General features: G+C 41.1%; 2 protein-coding genes across 2 annotated transcripts in view; both read right to left on the minus strand.

Annotated features, from left to right (window-relative positions):
- Window positions 1-9,076, minus strand: part of C4H11orf87 (chromosome 4 C11orf87 homolog) — a 113,344-nt gene extending 104,268 nt beyond the window's left edge. Inside the window, exon 1 of the mRNA XM_065678639.1 lies at window positions 8,513-9,076. The gene's annotated coding sequence lies outside the window, so the exon portion shown is untranslated. The remainder of the gene's footprint in view (window positions 1-8,512) is intronic.
- A 1,092-nt stretch (window positions 9,077-10,168) lies between these two features.
- Window positions 10,169-25,045, minus strand: part of DDX10 (DEAD-box helicase 10) — a 169,317-nt gene continuing 154,440 nt past the window's right edge. Inside the window, exons 17-18 of the mRNA XM_065678640.1 lie at window positions 20,602-20,735; window positions 10,169-10,683 (exon numbers count right to left, since the gene is read on the minus strand). Coding sequence (XP_065534712.1) covers window positions 10,494-10,683; window positions 20,602-20,735 — 324 coding nt within the window. The 3' untranslated portion in view covers window positions 10,169-10,493. The remainder of the gene's footprint in view (window positions 10,684-20,601; window positions 20,736-25,045) is intronic.

Genomic DNA, 25,045 nt, shown 5'->3' on the forward strand with positions numbered 1-25,045 from the left:
TGGCTGATCACACGTCAAATAACCAGAGAGTATTCGATCGACTTCCAGAAAAGACCAAATGACTGCACTGGCACTGGGCACTGTGGTGGCCCTGGGGAACAGCAGCACGTGCCTGTCCCCATGGCTGCACCTGCAGGACAGGAACAGCCACTCCAGAGCAGACAACTGCTGACGGCCAGGAGAGGACACCTCCCCATTGCCAAACCTACCAAGCCTGAGGGTGCCCCGGGTCCCTCAGGGACCCCACCAGATTTTGGTAGACAGGAGAAAAACATTGGTCACCTCCACTCCTGATGTCTCTGGCTTCACTCTCCTTGGTGTTTTCTTACTTCATGTTCTGCAAAGGATCTTCCAGCACTTGGGGTTTTTTCCTGTGCCTTTTGTCTCTACACAGACCCCAGACTGCTGCAGACATCACTGTCTGGGGCTTAGGCATTTCCCTGGTGCCCTCCCCTAGCACAGCAAGACTACTATCCAGGTCCTGCCAGGGTGAGACTGAGGCAACTGCTCAGCCCTGGGCAAGAGGGCATTTGCATCAGGCTGAAGGTGGGCAAGTCCTGCATTCCCATCCTTTGCTTCCACCACTTGAAATAGAGGACGGAAATGAGAACCTCGGATGCTTAGCAAAAAAACAAAAACCAACAGAGCTTAATGAGGAATTTTACCCTCCCTTGATTTTATTTAGCAAGTTTCTGGAGGAGAGCTGCTCTTTTAGACAGGCAATTCTGCATCACTAACAGCTTGGTATTGTTTATGCTGAAATTAGGTGCTGAAGAAGCAAATCAGTCTGCAAAAAAATGTATCAGCTTCTACAAGAAGAGGCAAAGAGTAAATGGGCTTAATTAGTCACTAAACAAGGAACTAGATTAGCACATTCTTACATGTATTTAAGAAATGCAAGCTCTTAATCCTACCCTGTGCACTTGATTCCTTATGATGCAGTACTCATCTTTATAAAGATAGTTGGTTGAACAGCTGTGTAGGTCAAGGACCATCTACCCCAGCAGCCCCAGCCTCAGAGCAGATGCTGGACAAGAGCACAGCCTGAGGGAAGGCAGCAGTGGAGCTGTGCCCCTGCACGCTGAGTTCCCCCTGCATGCTGATCCCTTGCAATCCACTCCACTGGCTTTCTGCTTGGCGTGTGATTGGGAAAACAAATCTAGGGAAGAAAAAGAAAGTTGTCAGTGAGGATGTAGGCTTGAAAGAAATCTCCTGGCCCAGCCCCTGATGGCTGACATCCTCGCATCACCTCGTCGCTGCCTTACATTGCAGCACACAGGTTTGCCAAGGGACATCAGCCAGAGCCCTGTGCTTCTGCTAGGGTCTGTTTCTCGCCTGTGACAGAGGAGGGAGGGCTCTGACAAGAAGATGTCAAAGACAAGCTCGATAGCTCCCTTGAAGGCTATTGGATGTTCTCATTTTCCTCATGTAGTACGGAGAGATTGCAGAGAAAAACTAAAAATAGCCAGATAAAGAAAATATCATTCTTTATTTCTTGGAAGAAGAAAGGGGCTCATGTGCACTGCTCTGGGCATTTCAGATAGAGTGAAATGGGATGACTGCTGCTTACTATAACATCACTGGTTATTAACCATTATGTTTCTTAAGTACATTGCAGGCCTCCACCACACAACCATCTCTGCAGGCCAGGACCACTGAGGGCGAGTTTAGCAGCATCCATGTAGGAACTGCATCATTTACTATGACCTGGGAATTATGAGCAGAACATCTGGTTTCCCTTCAGGGAGCAGGATCCATCTGCAAGCTGACCTGCAGTCACTGGGGTGTGCAATATTGCGTGGGATGACACCAAATCATTTACTGAATTCCCAGCATTTCTCTGCTTTCCCTGCACCCACTAACAACCATTTCAGCCAAACCCCATCAGGTTAGGGATGCACAGACACACGGAGTGCTTGATAAAAGGAGAAAACCTAAATTATCGGGAAGTTGGCACAGGGTAACACTCACATGGGGAGTCATATCTCCCAAGTGGATGATCATCTGCTTTCTGGTGGCAAGAGCCTCCATTGCAAAAGTCCTTGTGGCAGCATCTTCAGCTGGAACAGGAGACTCCTCCAAGCACTGTTTTGTTCTTGGCATCCAATCAGTCTTGGTCCCGTGATCATCCTTCCACATGCATAGCTCACTGCTACTGATGTACCTAACTACATACAAACCACCCTTTAAATGTCTTAACCATGTACAGAAGACTGTCCTGCATGACCATTTCTCCAGGAACAGAACTGCACACTACGGCCTTGGCATGTCTCTGGGGCACTTCACCTAGGATAGTAATGCGGGCACGCAGGAATTGCCTTGGCGAAAATGTCGAGCACTGTCCAAAATCTCCACATGAAGTCACTGAATGGTGAAGGTTCAGTCACTTATGTCACTTCAAGATGGCACATGGGCTCCAGGCACCCATTATCTCATGGCTGCAGGGCACAGCCTGGCCATGCCTGGACCACCCAAGGCACTTAGTGCACTGGGTGTGCATACCAGCACAGCCCTGACACCCAACCTGATGATCTTATAACGTAAGCCAGGTAACTCTTGTCACCTGAGCCTGAAATGGCTCCATGCAGGGTGTAAGAGGTTTTTTACCACCTCTCATGTTACTCACAAAAGAAGCTACCCGTGAGAAGGGAGGGGTAACTGCCCCTCTGTGTCACTCTGCTGGAAGCCATTGTTCACGCTGGCAAGTCACACTTGTCCTCCCATGAGCAGCCCTTTTGTTGACAAGTCAGGGCATCAGTTTGAAGCACACCAGCAAGTTTCTGAGTGCAAGGGAGAGTGTTACCGACTCACCTCACTGCTGGGGGAAATGACTCACATTATCACCTGCTTTAAGAGGGGAACACAAAGGTCTCTTAAAAACAAAACCAAATTCCAGTGTTCTCCTTGAACATCTCCAAATAAATACAAACTGTACTCAGGACAGTATCATTAAAAAAACCTGTAACCTGCTGAGAGGCAATTTGTTAAGACATTTATGGTGTCTAACAAGCTCAAATTTGTTCCCAAGCTATATTCATTAGCTTTCATTGAGCTCATGGAATAAAAACAAGTTACATTTCAGTCTAATCAAATGCAGTTGGTGGGAAGATTCACAAGTATGGCCATTAAACCTACAGATTGGAGGAACCATTTCACTTCCTTATGAAGTGCAGCACAGTGTATATATGATGTACTTGCAAAAAGAATGAGCTAAATTCCATTTTACCTTAAGTGTGATAAGCTTAAGCACATCAACACTGTTAATAGCAAGTTCAATTTACAGCCTGTAGTTACACATGGCTTTTTTGTAACAGCTTGGGCTTAGCATCAGAGGGACAAGCTGTACATGAGAGGGAGGACTTCTGTAGCACCGGAGAGGCCATAGCCAGGAATATAATCTTCCTCCAGGATCCAATACGTGATTAGGAGAACAACGCTCATTAGTTTCCTCCTAATGCAGCTGAAATCTCAGCACAGCTACTTCTCAACTGGAAAGGATTTCAAAACCTGCTCAACAAAACTAATTTAGTTTAATTAAACTTATCTATATTTTATAGACAAAACACATCACAGATGATGTGCAAAAGTTACAGATAGCATCTACCCAAGAGATTCCACTCCCGGCTAAATTCGCTAGCTGACAGCCCAGTGTAATTTAAGCAATCATTTTTACATGACTGAATCTGATGAATAGCTTTCTTCGTGAAAAATGGCTTCTGGCCAGACAGACTCAAAAATAGGCAATGCACAAGGCATTCTTGGAACAGATCAACTTCTCTACTGATGTAATCGTACCAATACATCCTATCAGGCCTGAAAAGAATCTTCTGCATTAGGCTTTTTAATTCACTGATGTTCTTGACTGACTCATTTGCCTTTGAGGTTTGGGGAGTACTTCATTATAAAAGTGTCCACGTGGTATAGACTAAAGCTTTGATCACAATTTTTATCACTTAAAAAGACAATGGGAATACAATTTTCTGGCATCTAGTTCCACATTTTAAAGATAAAACTTGCAAATCCTTCTGAGAATACAACATCGATCTGAAAGGATGAGACTAAATTCAAGGAGCTGCAAACACAAGAGGAAAGAACAATAAACCAAAGAAATGTAACAAAATATGGTCCAAAAGTCAAGGCAAGTCTTTTCTTACTAAAACTATTGATCGGAAATTGTATTTCTCTTGGATTTTAGATGTGTGCTGGTTCTTCTTGCTTAAAGCATGCTGGGTGCAAGGTCTGGCTACATTGCACTTAAGGTCCCTATCACACTAACAGCAAAAGTAGCTGCTGCACAAGTGTTCCCATCCCTCAGCTGCCTGTTCCCAGCCCTCTGTCCAGTGAAAAAAAGAGGATGGCAGAAGAATTCATCTGGCTCAGGACAGAACCAACCAGCTTAATCTGAACCTCAGGTTCTTTGTCAGAGAAAGGTTATGGATAGAGTGGTGACCTCCAGCATGAAAGCAGCAACATCCTGAATCACAGCGGCTGTTTCTGCAGCAGCAGCCTCCCATAGCTTAGCATCCCTGCCATAAGGCGTACTCATCTCTTGAAAGAAATAAGCACTAATCAGATCAAACTAGAGAGCAGCAGGATGAGGAAATATACCCATTTGCAACCTTTACTAAGAGACGTTTTCTTACTGTGTTTTATATCAATTTTGTCATATGTATTCAGGGTTATAGGAACCCACAGGATCACTTCAGTATCTTCAGATCTTGTACTATTTGTTATAGTCTGAATTGAATGTTCTCTACCATAGCTCTCTGTTTTTTACAGTTTTGCTTCAGGCATTTCTCTCTCTCGCTGGGTCTGGTCAGACAGTGGGACACACCAGTCACTGCTCTAGCTGGACTCAGGCAGCTGCAGGAGGAATAAGAATTATTTCGTATTCCTGTTCATATATTTAAAGAAAAATACCCATTTACAATGGTAAATATTAATTTGCAACCACTCACGCTAGCACTTACATTTCTTACACTCTTCACACAATTTAATGTGCTGCATCAATAAGGTCTGTACAAAGTAAACACGTAACAAAAATTTCTATGATGCTGTTGCAGAACAGTATCTTTGCAATGACACATTTTATGTGTGCCCTAGGTTCAGCTGTAATAGTTATTTTTCTCCTTCCTAGTAGCTGGTGCAGTGCTGTGTTTTGGCTTTAGTCTGAGAACAATGCTGATAACACACCAGTGTTTTAGTTGTTTCCAAGTAGATCAAGGACTTTCTCAGTCTCATTCTCTGCCAGTGAGGAATGGCACAAGAAGCCAGGAGGAAGCAGAGACAGGACAACTGGCCCAAACTAACCAAAGGGGTATTCCATACCACAGCACGTCATGCCCAGTATATAAACTGTTACCCAGAAGGCCCAGATAGCTGCTTGGGTTGGGCTGGGTATCGGTTGGTGGGTGGTAAGCAATTGTATTGTGCATCACATGGGTTTAGTGGGTTTTTATTCTTTTTCCCTTTTAGTTTTATATTCTCTCCCCTTGTTACTTCCCTTATCATTGTTTGTAGTAGTAGTTTATATTATACTTTAGTTATTGGACTGTTTTTATCTCAACCCATGGGGTTTACATTGTTTCTCTTCTCCTCTCCATCCCGCCCGGAGAGGGGAAGGGTGAGTGAGCAAACGGCTGTGCAGTACTGAGTTACCAGCTGGAGTTAAACCATGACAATATGGCTCATGAAAACACAGCCCGCTAAACACCTTCAGTAGCTAGCACATTCAGTATCAGTCTATTTAACTATCTAAAAACCCCAGGCCCCTCAATGCTGTCATGACTGTTACCTGACCTTTAGTTTCCATCCAAAAGAGGCTTCAAAAAAATTGTAATAAATTATCCAATAAAAAAGTCTCTATTATTTTGCATGCAACGAAGAAAAAAATTGACTCTGAGTAAAGCCCACTAAATTACAGCATTATATAAATGCCTAATGTATATCTTCAGAATTCACTAAATGTACTAAATGTAGTCTTAATGCCATACCCAGCTATAAATCAAAACACTGGAACCATTCTAGCAGCAGCAGGAAATCAACCACTACTATTATAAAGTACAAATGCAAACTAATATGACAATTCATTATTTAAAACAAGTTTTCCTGCTTAGCAATGTGAAGTATGTCTCCTGGCCAATGGCCTTGGAAAATACCACCTTACTCAGACCTTGCTACCACTCCTAAAGTAGTCCTCAAAGGGGACATTTGCTCCCCTCCTCATGGGGAGCTGCAGCCTGTGAGGGTGAGAAGCCTGAAACCCACCCCAGGGAGCTCACAATACCACACACCATGACACATGAAGGCGAGGGTCCTGCACAGAAGGCAGGTCAGCTGCCAAGTGGGAAGGTGCTCTTGCTAAACCACAAGTGATTTAGGAGTTGTGGATTCAACTAGTCATCAGTGAAGCCTTATGAAGCCTTACAGGAATGCCAACTGACTTCCACATTTCCATTTCTCCTGCGTAAAGCTGGGATTACAACGCATATGAAGTACAAACTTGTAAAAGCTTGGCATTTGTTCTGATGCTACATGTACCTGGGACCAGCTGCCCCTACTCCGTGTGCCCAGGACACACATGCCAGGCCTTTCGGCAGCAGGTTGAGAGGTCCACGTGCAAAATGCAAGCAAGCTCCCTGGAAAACACTCTTCAGTGAAGTCAATCCTTGCATTTCTGAGATTAATCACAGAATCATAGAATAGTTAGGGTTGGAAAGGACCTTAAGAGGGACACCTCACACTAAACCATGCAACCCAAGGCTCTGTCCAACCTGGCCTTGAACACTGCCAGGGATAGAGCATTCACAACTTCCCTGGGCAACCCATTCCAGTGCCTCACCACCCTCACAGTAAAGAACTTCTTCCTTATATCCAATCTAAACTTTTCCTGTTTAAGTTTTAACCCATTACCCCTTGTCCTATCACTACAGTCCCTAATGAAGAGTCACTCCCCAGCATCCCTATAGAACACCTTCAGATACTGGAAGGCTGCTATGAGGTCTCCACGCAGCCTTCTCTTCTCCAGGCTGAACAGCCCCAACTTTCTCAGCCTATCTTCATACAGGAGGTGCTCCAGTCCCCTGATCATCCTCATGGCCCTCCTCTGGACTTGTTCCAACAGTTCCATGTCCTTTTTATGTTGAGGACACCAGAACTGCACACAATACTCCAGGTGAGGTCTCACGAGAGCAGAGTAGAGGGGCAGGATCACCTCCTCCGACCTGCTGGTTGTGGGAATCGCCGGGAGACGAGCTCATCAGATGATGACCAACAAGTCTCGTTTATTGCTAAGCAGATGGATACTTATATACCTTGCATACAGAGATCATTGGCTCATAGCTTTTACATGTTACAAGATCATTGGTTTATAGCTTCTACATTTTTGCAGCTACACCGTGCACCCCCCCACCATCCTCCTTCTCATGCACTTATCACTTAGTGGCCTTGGCTGTGATTGGTCATAGTATGTTGGTGTTTGCCGGTGTCCTTCATTTCCTCATTATCTGGCGTGAGAGGTTTGCACCATGTTCTACACAGATGTCTTGTTTCAGCTCGTTGATGGGAGCGTGACCTTTTGACCTTTTTCGACAAGCCAATCCTCCACAGCTGGTCACGCTCCTTTTGATGCAGCCCAGGATACAGTTGGCTTTCTGGGCTGCGAGCACACACTGAAGCCGGCTCGTGTTCATTTTCTCATCAGCCAACACCCCCAAGTGCTTCTCCACAGGGCTGCTCTGATTCTCTTCTCTGCCCAACCTATACCTGTGAATATTTGGGTTGTGTGCTTTGCACTTTTTTTCTCACTCCAGAAACACAGCTAAAGGCAGGGCCAATGAGGAACCTCTTAAACCAGACCTAGAGCTGACAGAAACAATAACCCAGAACCACAACCTCAAATGCTGAACGATGTGTCTTGTTCTTTATAGCACGTGCAGTTCCCAGTTCTTCGATACACTCATCACATGGAGAATCTGCTTTAAGCCACTTCCCTCTACTTTTTCACAAGGCTCCATTCCTGTGGGAGTCACACTCTAGATACACGCATCCACCCAAGGACAGCCACATCTGAAGCAGATGGGCAAGATGCACAAGAATTTGAGAAACAATGGCCCTGTATCAGACAACACATTAGAAACTCCATTATCCCCAAGCACAAAAGAACAGCACTTGAAAAAATATTTTATGCAGACAATGAAAGCATCACAAGAATAGAAGTGCAGCACAATCTTTCCAATATACATAATTAAATTTTTAGTCTTACTGCTCACTGGATAAAATGCTTCTCTCACACCCCAGCATACGAATGAGAATATTCCAGTAAGAAACAGTAAATCTTTTGGATTTTTACTTACTTGCTCCAACAAACTATATTCAACCTTCTCAGAGCAGACTTGAGAGGAGAGACATCAGTGGATGTACAAGACAGCTGATCACCACAAAGAGCGCCATGAATTTACAGATGCCTCTAAGATGCATACACCACCATGTGTATTATATACACTCAGCTCACCTCTGAATAGCTTCCTGCTGTGGATACTCCTTTCACTGTAGTTCACTTCATTCCTCCATGACCACAGGAGCAGAACCTCTGTTATCCCAGTGCGGGGGCATTTGTTAACCTTCTTCATCACATTCGCTGCAGCCATTCACCTCATGGAGCTTAAACACAGTCACAGCAGCACCACAGCAGATCCTTCTTCATTAACAGACTGATCAGCAATGCTGTTCCTAGATCACAGTATTTTCCAGGCCCACTGTGGCACTATAGACTAAACAACACTGCATCAGCTGCCAAGCAGGTCTCATCTTTCATGTTTAGCTGTTTGCGAAACTCGGTCATTTCTTCTCATTCCACATTGTCAGGAAGGAGCAGATGGCAGATGTGCTTTGTCTGTAATATTGTTTTTATGATCCCCCTGCCTGTTGGCACAACAGCAGAAGCAACATTTGGAGATAAGAATTTGCAGTATATTTTCAGTTTGGGGTAACTGAGCTGAAAGACAGCATGGGGTACAGGGAGAGGAAGAAAGGCTTGTATAGGATTGGTGACATTTCTGTAACAAAACAAAAAACCAAAAATCCAAACAATAACAAATCCCTCCCCCCCCATTCCCCCCAAAAAGTAATCTTGAAAACAGATGATTATTTACTTTAAAATGTTCTTCATATACAACTTCTTGAGACGTGTACCTACTCAGTGTTTTACTATTTTGTCGTGTAAACTTCACTTAGACATAGGTCTGCTGAAAACTGAGAGACATCACTTTCAAAACACTTGTGTCAGCAAACACTGGATTTTCCTGCTCTCCTCTGTCTTCTTGCACAGCAGCTTTCCCTTTGCCTCGGTCGCTTCAGAGCTATGAAAAACTCTCGGCAGTTTTCATCATTCTCCATATTGCCTGCAAGGGTTTACCATGCTTTTTTTCTGAACGATGTGCCAATATTCTTGACAGGGTAGTCAAGAATGCAAGCAAGAAGACAGTGAATTTGGCTCACAGCTGCCCAAGCAAGAGAAGAAAATCAACTTAAATAAGTAAGAATTTGGTACTGTATTAATATTTTGTTATGCTTCAGTGAGAATGCCCACTTCTTCCCTTCCCTGGGAAAGGACCCACGAAGCATACATCTTTTGGCTATTTATCAAGGTGCAGTAGTTATGGGTAAGCACAAAACCTGCAACAACCAACCATGGTCTGATGGGACGAAACGTGAAAATCTGCTCAACACTAAATTATTTTTCTTCATTACATTTAGCCATAACAAGAAATAGCTCACTTCCAGTTGTAAGCCTGCCACAAAATCTACCTGGCAACCAATTTTATCAGGCAATTTTATGCTCTACATTTTTGTGGCATCACTGTGTTCTCATTCATACGGGATTCCAATGCAAGATTCAGTTTTAGTTTCTAAAAGTGGTTTCCTGAAGTGCCTAACACCAGTGACAGAATCATAACAGAAACAACAGCTGAGATAACTAATAAATGAGAGACACCAAAAGTTTACACCAAGGCTTCAGAAATTTTCATTAAAATGTTTTTAAAATATCTGTATGACACACAGAATAAAAATGCATTTGATTTGAAGCAATGACTTGAGCAGTCAACAACAGTTCTTCTTGAATAATTTTAGAACACATTTATCTTCAAAAATAACAAACCTGACAGAGTTGAGAAGGGAGCATCCTGAGTTTATTTAAAGCAAGGTTAAAATAAAAAGGATAATTTATTCAGAACTTGGGAGATTTAAAATTATAAACGTGTTACTGCAAAATGACATCTGGGGATTGAGGTTGAAAAGTTCATTTAGAAAGACTTATAAATCAAACTAAATATTGCCTGTAATCCATGAACTGATCTAAGGCAACCCCATTGCACACAGAACCCATTTATCTATGACCACTGGTACCCAGCTGCCCAGATGCCAAATTCATTTTCTGCAGACTACTGACAAAATGTGGAGACGTCCCAGAAAGAAAATGGGCAGAAAAATAATTAGCTGCGACTGTTGAGCAGATGTAGTACAAGCTCTTCATCCTCTGCCAGAGAAAGCCCAGTATCTAATGGCAAACAGGGCTCCTCCTCTTGGCTGAGTTTCGCTTTCTTTCTTTTCAGTGGCATTTCTTCTGCCGCAGTACTGTTGCTATAGCTTCTTTTCTTTCTTCCACTCTTCTCCTCAAGTTCACTGCAGAAACAAATCAATTAGTCTTTTTAACAACTGTGGTAATCAATATCATCATGTAATCAAACAATTCGTTTTAAACAAGACAAATTTATGTCAAGATAAGAGCAAACAAAATTACAATTCAGAAAGGTGAAGCAATAGAAGCTGATAAACTCTGAATGTCTAAATTAGAACTGCTTTCAGACCAAGGTGGTGGTGGCTATTCTGCTGTCTTTATTGATTACAGTACATTAAGATACTGCTATCAGCCTTATCTAATATTTTCTGTCCTACAGAGTGACAGACAACTTGACAGAACTGACACAGTGACGTGCCAGTGGACCTAGGCATGCATTCGAGATCTTGTCTAAAATAAATACGCAACAAAAATAAAAATATGAGAACTGTCATTTCATTTGTGAATCCACTTCAGAGAATTTTGATTTAGGTACATCTCATTCAAGCCACATTCTGCCCTTCTTTCAGAAGCTTTCCTTGGAATCTATTGACCACCTCTTTGCCATGAGAGGAAAAACCCAAACCCAGTTATCTTCCCTGATGGTTCCCTATTTTTTGCTGCTTTTCTTAAGACTTGAATGTATTGCCTTTTGCAGCCTTCTATCTGGACAAAATGGCTGTTTTAATACTTTGGCTTCTACCACATGGCCACATGACAGCAACAGCAGGAAAGTCCAAGCTTCCATGTATCTTTATGTGTTTTTTTGTCTATAACATAGAAAATTTTCTATAATTTATCTTATCTAAGATCAAAATAATCTATTTAAACAAAATCTATCTAAGATACAATATCTGTGTACCAGGTTATAGACAGCTGGTTGTCCTATGCTGTAGGGTAGAAATCACACCAAAAAAACACAGAATGCAACCCCTCACACCCCAGACCATTCCCTTCAAACAGATCAACCAAAACTAAACGGCATTGTCAGTTTTTCATGTCTGTATTTTAAAGAATATAACAAAAATAAAAATGGAACTGCAGAAACTGAGTTTAGCTCTTTCTAAACTAGATGGTTAAAATCAGATTTTCAACTCTAAGTTGGAAAACTTCTATTTGCTTTAAAAAACTGTTTCAACACAAAGTTTTAAATTGCCTTAATTTTTATAATTGCTGAGTGCAAATGTAATGTTTGTGAAATGTTTTGTTCAGAAAAACTGTTTTAAGACTTAACCATTAGAAACAAGGGCTATAACAAATAGCTCAAATTGGGGAATACTGTTCTTCAAACCAGCATAGCACAGGAACCCAATGCCGAATTCAAACCATCTTCAGCTGCCTACCCCATTTTTCCATTAATAGGCCCAGTTACCATTCTGTGAAACGCTGGTTTCATCACTCACTGGAAACCAGCCTATCCCAAAACACAACAGCTTTCAAGAAGTTTCTGAATACCCTCTGAGAGGGAATGGCAACACAATGCTTCATTCTCTTCCTGGCTCACATGCTTTTTGGCTGCCTCTCCATTGGGATGAAGGAGATACATGAGACCTGATGGCAAAATCTGATCTGATAGGTGCTTGGTAGCAAACACCCTATCTTTATATTGTCCTTCCCTGCCTGTTGAAAAGAAATAGTGTAAAGCAACCTGATTTAGAGAGAGATGTCCCTGCTCATTGCAGGAGAGTTGGACTCAAACCAGTCTATGATTCTATGAATAGCCAATGACTGTGCACCAAATACTTTTCCTAAAATTGGGACATTTCAAAGGATGTATCAACTTTGCTGGCTTTGAGCTGTCATGTGCATGGGGGTGGCTTTTCAGTGCTTGCTACCAACATTCATTTTATTCCTTTTCTGGGGAACGGAGATTCTATTTCTTTCTGTAGTGCTTAAGATGTTCCATAAATGATGAAGCTATACTGACAGTATATGAAAATAGTCTAAAGCACTACGACATCTCACTTTTCCAAGTGGCCAGTGTGGGTTTGGGCTGGAGTTTCATGGTGTTCACTTTGATCAGGACAGAATATAGGGGTTCACTTTAAAAGCATAAGGCTGAAACCTCATTAAGTAAAAGCATTTTTGCTTGTTTGCAGGGACCCCAATTATTTCCAGCATTTGAATACGCTCTGAAGCCCAGTTTACATTCCTAATTGACTAATGCTTCATCTAGGACATTAGTTCAAAACATCTTAGCAATCAAAACAATGCAGAAATCTCACAAGCTATGAAATAGGAGACTTTAAATACAAAAATGGTACTCATTTTTGAAGTTTCAGAGGCTCATAGGCCTAGCTAGATGTCTGTTTAAATATAAAACACATTTAGCAGGAACTGTGAGATCTATATTTTTTTCCACAAACAAAAGAACATCTACACAATTGTAATTCATTTTCACCATAAGCTTCATAGGAAGATTACGCTGAGCCAAGCTATTTCTTTTTATTACTGAGAGATCATGGTGCACAGTTAGTAGTGCATCCTCAAGATGTATCTACACGTTAGCAAGTGTATTTTCACACTAATTTGACCCTTACTGGGCTGTAAGTTGGAGAGGTGAATAAGGAGGAATGTGTAACACAGGAAGCAGCAGTGGCAAAGCCACTGTGTGATGAAGAGAGCTAATAGCTTGCGTTTTTCTGATGCACAAAATGTAGAGACAAAACAGGATTTTTATAAAGGCAACTTAGGAAGGACAGCAGAGTCTCAAGTGGAATGTGCAAATAATATGTACATGATTTTGAAATGCAGAGAGCAGACACAGTGCCTGTCACAGAATGGTTTGGGTTGGAAAGGACCTTGAAAGATCACCTAGTCCAACTGCCAACCATGTTCCTGCAGGATGGATTTTTACCAGTGGTGGTTTGGGTGGTGTGGAGAGGGGCTGTGCTGCTCTGGAGGAGAAGTTGGAGATGTAGCTTTTATGAAGGGTGAAAGTGTCAATTTTAAAAGGAAGCTGGAAAATCACCAGGAGAGACGGCTGGTATCATGATGCCAAGGGGTACCCTGTATTCCATATGGGTACTTCTCCTTAGCTGTTTGGATAGAAAGCTCTTTGGAGGAGATGCAATAGGTATAATTCTCAGGTACACATGTAAAAGGGCTGAGTGTGTGAAAGCAGGTATACGTGGATGACTTTTGCATTTATTGTCAAATGAATTCTTCCTCAGTCGCCACTGACCAAAGGGCTGTCTGTCAGCCCACCCTGCAGAGCCAATCTTATTGTTGGTCACTTCACATGGAAGTAAATGGCCCCATATTCCTCACAAACATACAACCTGCTGTGCTACCAGCTGACATCCACAAATAGCCAAAACAAAATAAAGCTATTCTAAGGTGAACTATTTTCTAACAGAACAACACAATCAGAAAGCAACCCCACAATTGAGATCCAAACCAAAGCCACTGCATCTTTTCATCTTCTATTTATAACACTTAGAAAGCACCATGTGCAGCTGGATTACAATTCCTTCCTTTTCCCATCTGGTGCAATTCAGCTTTTCAGCCGCCTGAACGATCTGTGTGGTCTGAAGCTGTGTGATGGAAGGATTTATTGGGACAGGCTGTGTTTGCACAGGCGAGGAGGTACTAACAGCTGACTTATCAACAGGCACAGTAATTTCTGTGGTCACCATTTGCACAGCTGTAACAACAAAGGACAATGCTATCATTTGATAGGTAGTGTTTATTACTCAAACACTAAAGCACAGTTTATGAATCCTGTCCCTTAAATAAATGCCAGCATATATGAATTTCATCTGGGAAACGGGGGATTTAACTATGACCCTGATAGCTATTCACCAAGAAACTTTAGCTAATAAAACCCCTAAAATCTCAAGTGTGTTTTGAGGTGATACCAGGAAAAAATGGAAAGCTTGTAATTGTTATTATCTAATTCATTTCTGGGCTTCAAGGTATATCTTGACAAGCTCTAAGGTTAAGATTTAAAATGCATGAGAGTCACACATATTTGAAATGTGTGGCCACACAGCCAAACTGCTGTTGTTTAAACAACATGAGACCTATAGATAGGCTCTGCTTCAGTTAACACTTATCAGAGCTTGGTCTGGAGCCTAGTTTAGCAGCACTGTTCTGGAAACAAACCAGCTTTGCCACTGAACTACAGGCCATGAGTCAAGTTTCCAGGCTGCCATATACTGCACATGAGCCCTTTCCCAAATAAATGTATAGGAATAAAGAATTAATCTGCTAAAAAAAACCAGTTAAGAAAAGTTAGGAATAATTTATCCAATAAATATTGACATTTTGCTAATCAAACATGCTATGCCACAAACCGTTTTTCCATGTAATAAATTTTAATTCATAAAGCCATTGCAGCAATCCTAATGAAGATTAATTACTGCGGTCCCTAGCATAAAGTCCAGTGCAGCTTCTTTCTTACTTGTTGTCAGAATGCCATAGCATATAGAAATGATAATGAAAATAGATTGTGTTGTGTTACTTCCTGGATCTGTACAGGCTGGATCGATGGGCTGTGGCCTGCACTTGGGTCACAAGAACCCCACACAACGCTACAGGCTTGGAGCAGAGTGGCTGGAAAGCTTCTTGGTGGAAAACGGCCTGGGGATGCTGACTGACGGCTGTTGAACATGAGCAGCTTGTGCCCAGGCAGCCAAGAAGACCAACAGCATCCTGGCTTGTATAAGAAATAGTGTGTCCAGCAGGGCCAGGACAGTGATCATCCTCCTGTACTCGGCACTGGTGAGGCCGCACCTTGAATCCTGTGTTCAGTTCTGGGCCCCTCATGACAAGAAAGACATTGAGGTGCTGGAGCAGGTCCAGAGACGGGCAACGAAGCTGGTGAAGGGTCTGGAGCACAAGTCTATGAGGAACGGCTGAAGTAACTGGAGTTGTTTTGCCTGGAGAAAAGGCAAGACCTTTGGAGATGTTGCTAACCACCTACCTAAGCCTTGCATCCATTCAATCATCCTCAGCTTCATCTGACACTGATATTCTTCAGACCTGTTCCTCTCCTTTTCTTTTGTGTGACCAGTTGTAGATAGTTAATTTCTGAACTGCAGTTCCAATAAATCCCCATCACACTTCTCCTTCATTCATACAGACACTTGCTGATGACATACTAGGGTTTGTTTGTTTTTTTTTTCCTCCTTTTTTCTTTTTTATTTTTTCTTGGTATTCTCTAAAAAGGCATGCCTCTTGGTATGCCTCTTGGTATGCCTCTAAAAAGGCAATTTCTGTAGCCAGCAAGTTTACAGGAACCATGGGAAGGATCTAGACTGACCTGCAGAGCGTAGGTTACCAAATTTCAATAGGAAATTCTACCCTCAGGTCCATTTGATATAGTAATCTAGAGCATAACTAATATCAACACTTTCATGGCATAAGAGTATTACTTCTCTATCAACAGCAACCCAATGTCTCAATGTCCAATTTTGCAGCTAAATAGCATGATCAAGCCCTTAAGCAGACATTTTACAATATCTGTCTTATGGTGCTTTTCTGGACATCACAACATTAAGTTCTGGCCTTCAGTCATAAAAAAAGTCACTGAGATGACCTGAATAATACATATCAGAGGGAGCACCATGATTTGCAGATAAATCATATCAAAAGACAATGGAATGGAACCTTATCAAGAAACACATAAAACTTAGCAGGTCAACATCAGCATCCTGCTGTGAGAAGAAGGTGCAAGAAACTGCAACTTGCCCATGATTTTCATAAATATAGTAAGGTACCCAATCAAGCAGCACTGACTGCTGACTTGCATACCTGCCAACTGGTGACCAACCATAAAATCACAAACAAAACAGTACCAGAACTAAGACATTTCTCCTTTCCCCTGATGTCCAAGATCTTTCCCATGCTGATCTAAGAGTTAATTGATCAGATGCACCTTTTAAAAGATTTAAAGAAGGTAATGATAAGGTCAATCGTAACTTGGTTCTTCCCAACATTTTTATTTAAGGGATTAGAAATATCAGAAACTCAACATGACTGCAAAATGAGTATTTAAGAAATCCAGCTGCTTTTCTTCCACCCTATTCGATACACTTGAATTTTTCACCTCATTAACAATTTACATTCATAGCCTTAAACCAAATATGATGAATGTTGCTAGATATACAAAAATTAATTTCATATTACATGCTTAGAGTCATTAATTACTCTGCTTGTAGAGGTATGGCTGGAAGCGAATCTTATTCAAAGGCAAATTCAACTCATAATTTGTATAGCTTCCCCAATTAAAAATAGTGCTGGGAGTTGAAGGAGTGAAAAGATGGACAATATTTTTGACTTCTTAAACCATCATTAGGATAGCATTTCCCAGCCCCAAGAGCAACTCATCACACAATTCAGTGACAGCTCTAAGAGAGATGCCTGAGACATAAGTGTTGATTTAATAGAAACCCCTTCTTTCCATTGGCAGCAAGATCTCTTGCCTGTTCTTATATTTATTCTTGTTGATCTACCAGATCCCCATCATCCTCCCTCCTCCTCTCATGTATACATTCACTCCACCTCTTTCTTCCTTCATGCAAAATCAATACCATTTCTCCATGGTCTTATGCTCACCACCAACCTCTTCAGCTACCACTTTCCTTTATCTATAGCTTATTGTTCATTTAAATTCTCTTGCTTTTCTTGATTTCCTCTTTTTTTCAGCACTAAATTAATTCCCTTCACTGCATCCCTGTTTCAGTCGTGCCTCTGCTTTCACAAAAGCCTTCTAAGGGGTGCTCAGAGCACCTCCCAAGTCTCTAGATATACCTATACTGAGCCTCAAAGTTGACTTCAGAGCTAGAGAACAGACCACTACATTTTCCATCCACACACAACTAAATATGGCTTCACTAACACTGCCTACTGGAAGCAGTCCTTGGCCTGTCCTACCACACCAAAACACTCTGGGACACTGCCCAGAAGAGGTCTAGTTGGCACCATTCAAAGTCACAGCAGATGTGGACAATGCAGACAATCATGTGCCAACACTTAAGCCTGCACCCTGGCCAAATCCATTGTGCCTGTAAAGATATAACTGATGTTCTGTAGGCAGGCACAAGCCAGCATGGGATTAATCACCACATGCTGCACTACACTGGAGCCATTAATGGCTTTTAACTCCAAGCCACTTCTTTCAGGCACTCCTAGAAATGTAATTTTGTCCTGCACTCTTCATGTGCCAAATCTATCAGTACATTGTCACCCACTGCTCTTGCCCTCATGAGCATCCCACAGTTTTTCTCTCTCCTCTTTAGCAAACCTGCCCTGCCTGTTCTTAACACTCACTTCAATTTAGTTAGCATCTTTAGCAATGACTGACAAATCCACTCCTGTGCTCTGTCCCCGGCTATAATATAATACAGTACCAGTGTCTTTGCTATCTACTTTGGGAAACTGCTGTGATAATAAATACAAAACTGTGGTCTTTGATGTTGCAGGTGTATGTGGGCACAGCTTTTTACCACTGGAGGTGTGCCTAACCTGATGTGTCCTCTTCTAGAAAGCTCTGAATGTTGGGTCTAGCTAGGCTGTTTGAAACCACTCTTTGGGTTCTGGTTTAACTCCCATTTAGCTTAAATGCTGGAGAAGAACTTGAGGCAATTCGACTCACTTTCCAAATTCTAATCCTCTTGCATTCTTAACAATGGCTGAAAACATCTACTATCTATTTCCTAGTCCCTGAAACCCAGACAAGATTGAAAAGCAGGAAAGTATTCATTCCAATTATGTAAAGATGGAAAAATCCCCTTGGAAGATGTTAAGGACCCATCCTATTACTAAAAAGACAACCAAATGTCAGGGCCAATAACCTGAGACAAGAAGTGTGTCCTTAAGTTGACAGGCTGGCTATGAAGCTTCAAGTGATGGCAGTACTTGAGACTTGTTTGTTACCCCAAGAATGTCTTGCTCCTAGCCAGGGAGCCCCCAGACTGATACCAAAAAGACATCTAAATGGGCATGACAGGTATACACAAACATTTTACTTAAGGGCAAAAAAACAAACTGCAACTTTGTAGTCATAAAATGAATGCCAAAATGTAACTGTGTAAGTCAGCAAAGTTTGTGTGGCAAGATACTGCATGCTGAAAATCATAACAAAACTTACATTTTAAGTTTCTTTCCAAGAACAGCTTTTAAAGAGCAGAATAATGTTGAGATTTTAAGTGACCATCAGTTATATATTTTCAAACATACAGAATATATGGAAAATGCTGAGGAAAATATTTTGTCAGAAATTATTACTACATCCCTGTTTTCCTTTTCATGTTTTTATGTTCTTTCTTTTGCAACCTACTTCACAGGAAGGGGAAATGACCAAAACCCTAGACTTTTGAGTCTTAGCTCTGCTTGACAGCAGACACTCTGACTCTGGAGGCCAGATCAGCAATCGATTCCAAAAGAATCTGCACTGATTACCACTGTCCATCTCTGCCAAGTTTTATTCTTAAATCTTAGCTAATCTTGGGTCTAGCTGACAGCTTTGGTGAAAGGATCAATACAAAAAGTGATGTATGAATAAAAAAGGAAAAAAAAAAAAAGAAGTGATGTCCCCTGGATAAATGGTTACTTAATAATACTGAAAGCAAACTGCACAAAATTCCCAACTTCAAACTGGGCCCACAACTTTTACAAAATATTTATTAAGTAGTTATGCTATAAAAAACCATCTTGTCAAGATAGCTAACTCTAGCTAAGGCTACAAGTTGAAATAATGCAAAATCTTGTTCAAGAAACACAGTACTAAACCATCACTTTTTTCCTACAGGAAGTACACAACAATTTAGCAGGAATTAGGAAATGCTGAGGTAATTAAATATTTAATAGGTAGTGTTGTGACACTACGTTTTCTATATTCAGTTGATGGTAACTCCTTCCCACCAGTTCAGTTGCCCATCGTCTTAATGGATTTTAGGAACCTGCCTTTCAGCAGTAATGTACACACCAATAAAGGCAAGTGTTGCTCAGTATTCAATCACTTACCAAAGCTTTACTTGAGATCTTCTCAATAAACTCCTAGGTTTACTCCTTCCAAGAAACAAATTATCAATAAATATCAAGATTCCCCCTTCATTTTATTACTTGCAGCAACGCCTCTCCATGTAGGACTGCACCAGTGCTGGTTCAGTCATTTTGCCTTTAAGAGCAAATTCTGAGCTCGAGTGCATGCTGAAGCAGCCTGCTCCTGAAAGTGTGCACCCCATGGGAAGGGACTCACATTGGAGCAGTTTCTGAAGAACTGCAGCTTGTGGGAAGGACTCACATTGGAGAAGTTCTCACATGGAGAACTGTCTCTTCTGGGAGGGACCCCATGCTGGAGCAGGGGAAGAGTGTGAGGAGTCCTCCCCTGAGGAGGAAGGAGCAGCAGAAACATGTGATGAACTTACCTCAACCCCCATTCCTTGTCCCCCTGCACCTCTGGCAGAGAAGGAGGTAGAAAAATTGGGAAAGAAGTTAAGCCCAGCAAGAAGTGAGAGGTCGGGGGAAGGTGTTTTAAGATTGGTTTTATTTTCTCATCATCCTACTCTGACTGGGTTGGTGATAAATCAAACTGATTTCTCCAAGTCCAGTCTGTTTTGCCTGTGATGGTAATTGGTGAGTGGTCTCTCCCTGTTCTTATCTTGATACACAAGCCTTTGGTTGTATTTTCTCTCCCCTGTCTGTCTGAGGACAGTGACAGAGCAGATTTGGCGGGCACCTGGTGTCCAAACAGGGTCAACCCAACACAGAAACATATAACACCTCCAGAGAATTAGTTAAGATTTTTGCATATGGAACAGTCTGACTGAGATTACTCAAAAATCTTTCTCATACATCATCAAAGAAAATTAACAGCCTTCACTACAGATTTCATTTCAGCACCCGCCTCACAAGCCAACTTAAAACACTAAGTCTGGGGAGCAAGACGGTGACTGTAACATGAGATCCTCACATCTAAATGAAACAGTTTCTAACCCCTGAGCACTTCAAAATGAACATAGAAGATGGGTACATACCTATAGCTGTCTTCGCTTTCTGAATTCTGCTCCTCATCAGAATCTTTGTATTTATCAGGATCTGGAAGAGTACTTGGATCAAACTCTTCTTCACTTCCACTGTGAGCAAGAAAAGCCACTGTTTCCTCTTCAGCCTACCAGGTGACAAATGGAGAGTTACAAGGCATGCAAACAAGTCCATGTTACTTGCTACAAGCACATTTAATAGGGATGCTGAAATAAAAACCACTGTCCTCAACCGCCGTCAAAGGCCACTATTATTATAGCCAGGAAAACAGAGTAATTTCTGTCATTATCAGTACCCTCCCCTAAGGCTGTTTGTTAAAGGTTAAAGAAATATTATTCAAAAAGCACAAGGATTTGCAGTCAAATTATACCTTCACAATATTGTCATCTTAAATCTACCAAATTTAAGAGAGATTTGAGCAGGAACTAATTGACAGTCATCTGAGAGCAAGTGTTTAAGTAATACAGCGCTTTACTGTCTCTCAGAAACACACTGGCAAAGAGATATGAACTTGTGGACATATTAATCACTGCTGTAAGCTGTATTTCACCAAATACTCTGATTTAAAACTCATCTGGGTGTCCCTGCAGTTAAAAACCTAAAAGCTGCTTAAGCTGAGTTAACTGCTCTAAGGGAGTCTCAGCCATTCACCACAAGTGCTATATGTGCTTCAGGCTTCCCCCCATCCCTCCTCCCTGGGGCTCAGCTTCCCTCCATCTCCTCAGGATGGGCTGCTGGCTTTGGCAAGTTTCCCTAGGTTGTGGGAACACCTCACTAATTCCTTAACAAAGAGGGCACAGAAGATGTTGTTCCCTAGAAGTCTTGGATAACATAATAAATCTGACTGCTTCTGCAGATACAGATTCTGGTCCATGCAGTCCTGAACCGATGGCACAACTTCTGTGAGTATTTGCTAACAGGCACAAAGAAAGCAGATGGACTAGAGGGCATATACATTTGTATACGCACAGTCAAGCGCCAACAAAAAGCTTAGAGGCATTCCAAAAATGTGAACCCTAGATCCATGCATATTTATGCTGAAAAGTAAAAACAAATGCAAAGAAACTCTAATTAAAGGCACTGCTAGATTTTGTTTACAGATCTAATCAACATGCACACAGCTGAGGTCCCAAAACAGTACTCATTTAAATGATCCTTCCTTCTATAAATAACTTCACATCCTTAAATATTTAAAGTTCATTTTTGTCTGATTTTTCACCAGTTCAATCTATCACTAGGTTTTAAAAGAACACTATCCTTATGTGCACACACCCCACCACAATAAAAATAAACTAAAAACAAAACAAAAGTCATACTAAGTGTCCCTTTCATATCTGCATATAAAGAATGTGAAAGGAAATGAGCAGGTGAAGGGGAAGATTAGGGACCAATGCAAGAGTCCCTTATTATTTATCCAGTGACACTTCTGCAGTGCACTGAAAGAAGCAGAAAAAGGGGATAAAAGCCAGATTTGCAATCAGAAGGCAGAAGAAAAACATATCTTTTTTTTTCTTTACTATTTTGAAATACAAATAAAGGTAATTGTATAGCTGGATATATAAAATCACCAAGAGCGTTGTCACACTCAGTAGCACCATACACTGCCTAAGGTAACACAACCAGTGATTGAAAAGCATGTTGATTACCAGGAACTTCAGATGCTACTTCGTAACAAAGGTGGTTTTGGTTTTGTGGGGGTTTTGTTTGTCTAAGTACTCTTTTGCTTACAAAAGGTATCTTCGAGCTCCTCATTTAGTACAATATTACAAAGTGCTAATAACTCAACAGAAAACTATTCTGAACATCACCTTTCTGTTAATGAATTTTCATATCTGAAAATATGCTGCATTAAATTATAGTTTATTTGGATTTCTTTAAACATTAAATATTTGCTCTTTACTTGTCCCTTCCATTGCATCTATTCTTTCAGTACAAGTGGTGAATACCAATTACATATGGGGATAGGGAGTATTCAAAGCCGTAGGGAACGAAGTATTTTTGCAATACTAACATTTATTGGCAGTCATCTTTTGAGCTGTTCATGCATATTCTCAGTTATGACAGTAAGATGTTGAGACTGCACTGCTTCCTAAGTTTTGTAATTTATATATGCTCACATGAGACAATTCACATTCACAGATCAAACCTTCACTTTTAAGTCACATCGATATTTATTCTTTCCAGCAAAAATTTGCAGAGGTGTGTTCAAGGCAATGCTTACTATAACAAAAGAAATAACTGGCAAAGATGCCTCTTTAAATCCATCAAGAATCATGAGGTCATATTTCTTTTAAGGATCACCTCTATATATTCATAATACCCTGAAACTGTCAAGAACTTGAACATGAGCATTTATCATGCACAGCTGAACAAGAGAAACTCATTATTTTCCCCCCTCTTGCTTGAAATTTGTATCAGCCATTCAGGAAGAAGAAATCTTGTGACTTATTTTCATATTATGTACCACAAGAGCTGGAGAAAAAAAAAAGCCAACAGTAAAATCACAGTTCAAGGTAACTATCATAGAACTTCTTCAGATAAGGATGCAATTTACAGAATCAGGATTAGAGCTTTCTTTAAGTAATCACTATCAAAGAAGAGATTAACTGAAGAACAGGTTTTGACCACCTGTGCTTTTTGTCAAAGGTCAGTGACAATGTGCTTTGGAGTGTGTATCTATTACAAAGTTCAGCTGTGGAAGGAAACCTATTCAGACATCAGCTCAGGCTGGTCAGGAGAACAGGATTCAGTGGCAATCACCTGCTCACGAGTGACAAGCTCTCTCTTTCCTTTTTTAATACCAGATTGTCCCATGCATTTTGCACAGAAACTTTGCACAAAACTTTCAGTTTGAACATGGCATTTCTGCATTCACATAATCTCCCTCTGAGGCACACGGAGATTCTTCCTACGCAAACTCAACATTTCAGAAAAAATCGACAAAATTTCAGTGCTGGAGGTTTTGGAAACCTTGTTGCCTTCAGCTTTCCACACTGTACCAAGTAGACAAGAATGAACACACTCTACACCTTACTGTAGTCATTTTGAAAACACATGCTACATGAGGCAATCAGGGCAGAGTCCCCTAGAGATTTTGCCCTGCTTCTCGACAGAGTATTTCCAATGCAGCTTTTTATTGTCTTTATTACAACAGATAATGACAACAGGACAAGGGGTAACGGGTTCAAACTTAAACAGGCGAAGTTTAGATTGGATATAAGGAGGAAATTCTTTCCTGTTAGGGTGGTGAGGCACTGGAATCGGTTGCCCAGGGGGGTTGTGAGTGCTCCATCCCTGGCGGTGTTCAAGGCCAGGTTGGATGAAGCCTTGGGTGAGATGGTTTAGTGTGAGGTGTCCCTGCCCATGGCAGGGGGGTTGGAACTAGATGATCTTGAGGTCCTTTCCAACCCTAACTATTCTATGATTCTAACTTCCTCTCTTTGTAAAGAAGGCAGGCTAAGAGATGTGATAAATGAAGAAATTGATGCTCCTTTTTAAGAAAACAGATACTCAAGGGACTCAAAAGTTCAAAATAGCAAAATTATGTCTCATTTCTAACAGGTATTGGGCACTCCGGTACAAACTATCTGTTACAATCAGATAAAAAGGGAGAACTAAAAAAAACAAATGATGAAAACCTGCACAAAAAATGTTCTATTTTCCAAGATTTAATTTATAGAATACATACCTATTATAGTATTTAATTTACATCTAATTTAACAGGTGTTTAATTTTTTTATCCAATTACATTGTCTTTTATGTTGCAATTTAACATAATCCTCTGAGTAATCTATCAGTTTCTAGCAACCAGGTTGAACGGAAAGAAATAACTGTTTAGGCACTATCAGTTCTGTCAACAGTACTTTGTAAAGCATAGTTGGAGAATACTTCTAGTCAGCTAAAACCAAAGCATTTCAGGTTTGTTTAGAAGTTGATTAGACTTGAGTCCATCAACAGTCATACAAGATTCAGTTCCTTTTGAGATCTGCCACTCTTTAGCTTTTGCTAATAACATGGCCTCCCAGTAAGTGGTGTTTGTGATTTTAATGCTAAGAAAATGTAAGATTTAAATACTGCTAGGAGGTTACCCCATACAAGTACACAACTTCTAAAGATTTAGCATATTACCACTCATATAAGAAGACATTTACAAATACAATCCCTTTAATGATCTGTCAGCATTTCAGATTTTATTTTCTTCTTTTTGACAATTATTTTTCAGATAAAAATGGGACTTGTTTCTGCCTCATGTTTATGATGGAATGCATAAAGAGAGGTTTTGTCCTTTAAAACATCTTACTCTGGATTCACCTGATTGCCTCACAGGGTTGCGTTTTTTTCATAGCCTGTACCCCCAATACACAACACAGTGTCCCCAGTTGATGTATGGTTGCTCTGATATTTCATCATCTACAGCACCCCAAAGGAATACAGCTC

The sequence above is a fragment of the Lathamus discolor genome, chromosome 4 (genome assembly GCF_037157495.1).
Source record: "Lathamus discolor isolate bLatDis1 chromosome 4, bLatDis1.hap1, whole genome shotgun sequence".
NCBI lineage: Eukaryota > Metazoa > Chordata > Aves > Psittaciformes > Psittacidae > Lathamus > Lathamus discolor.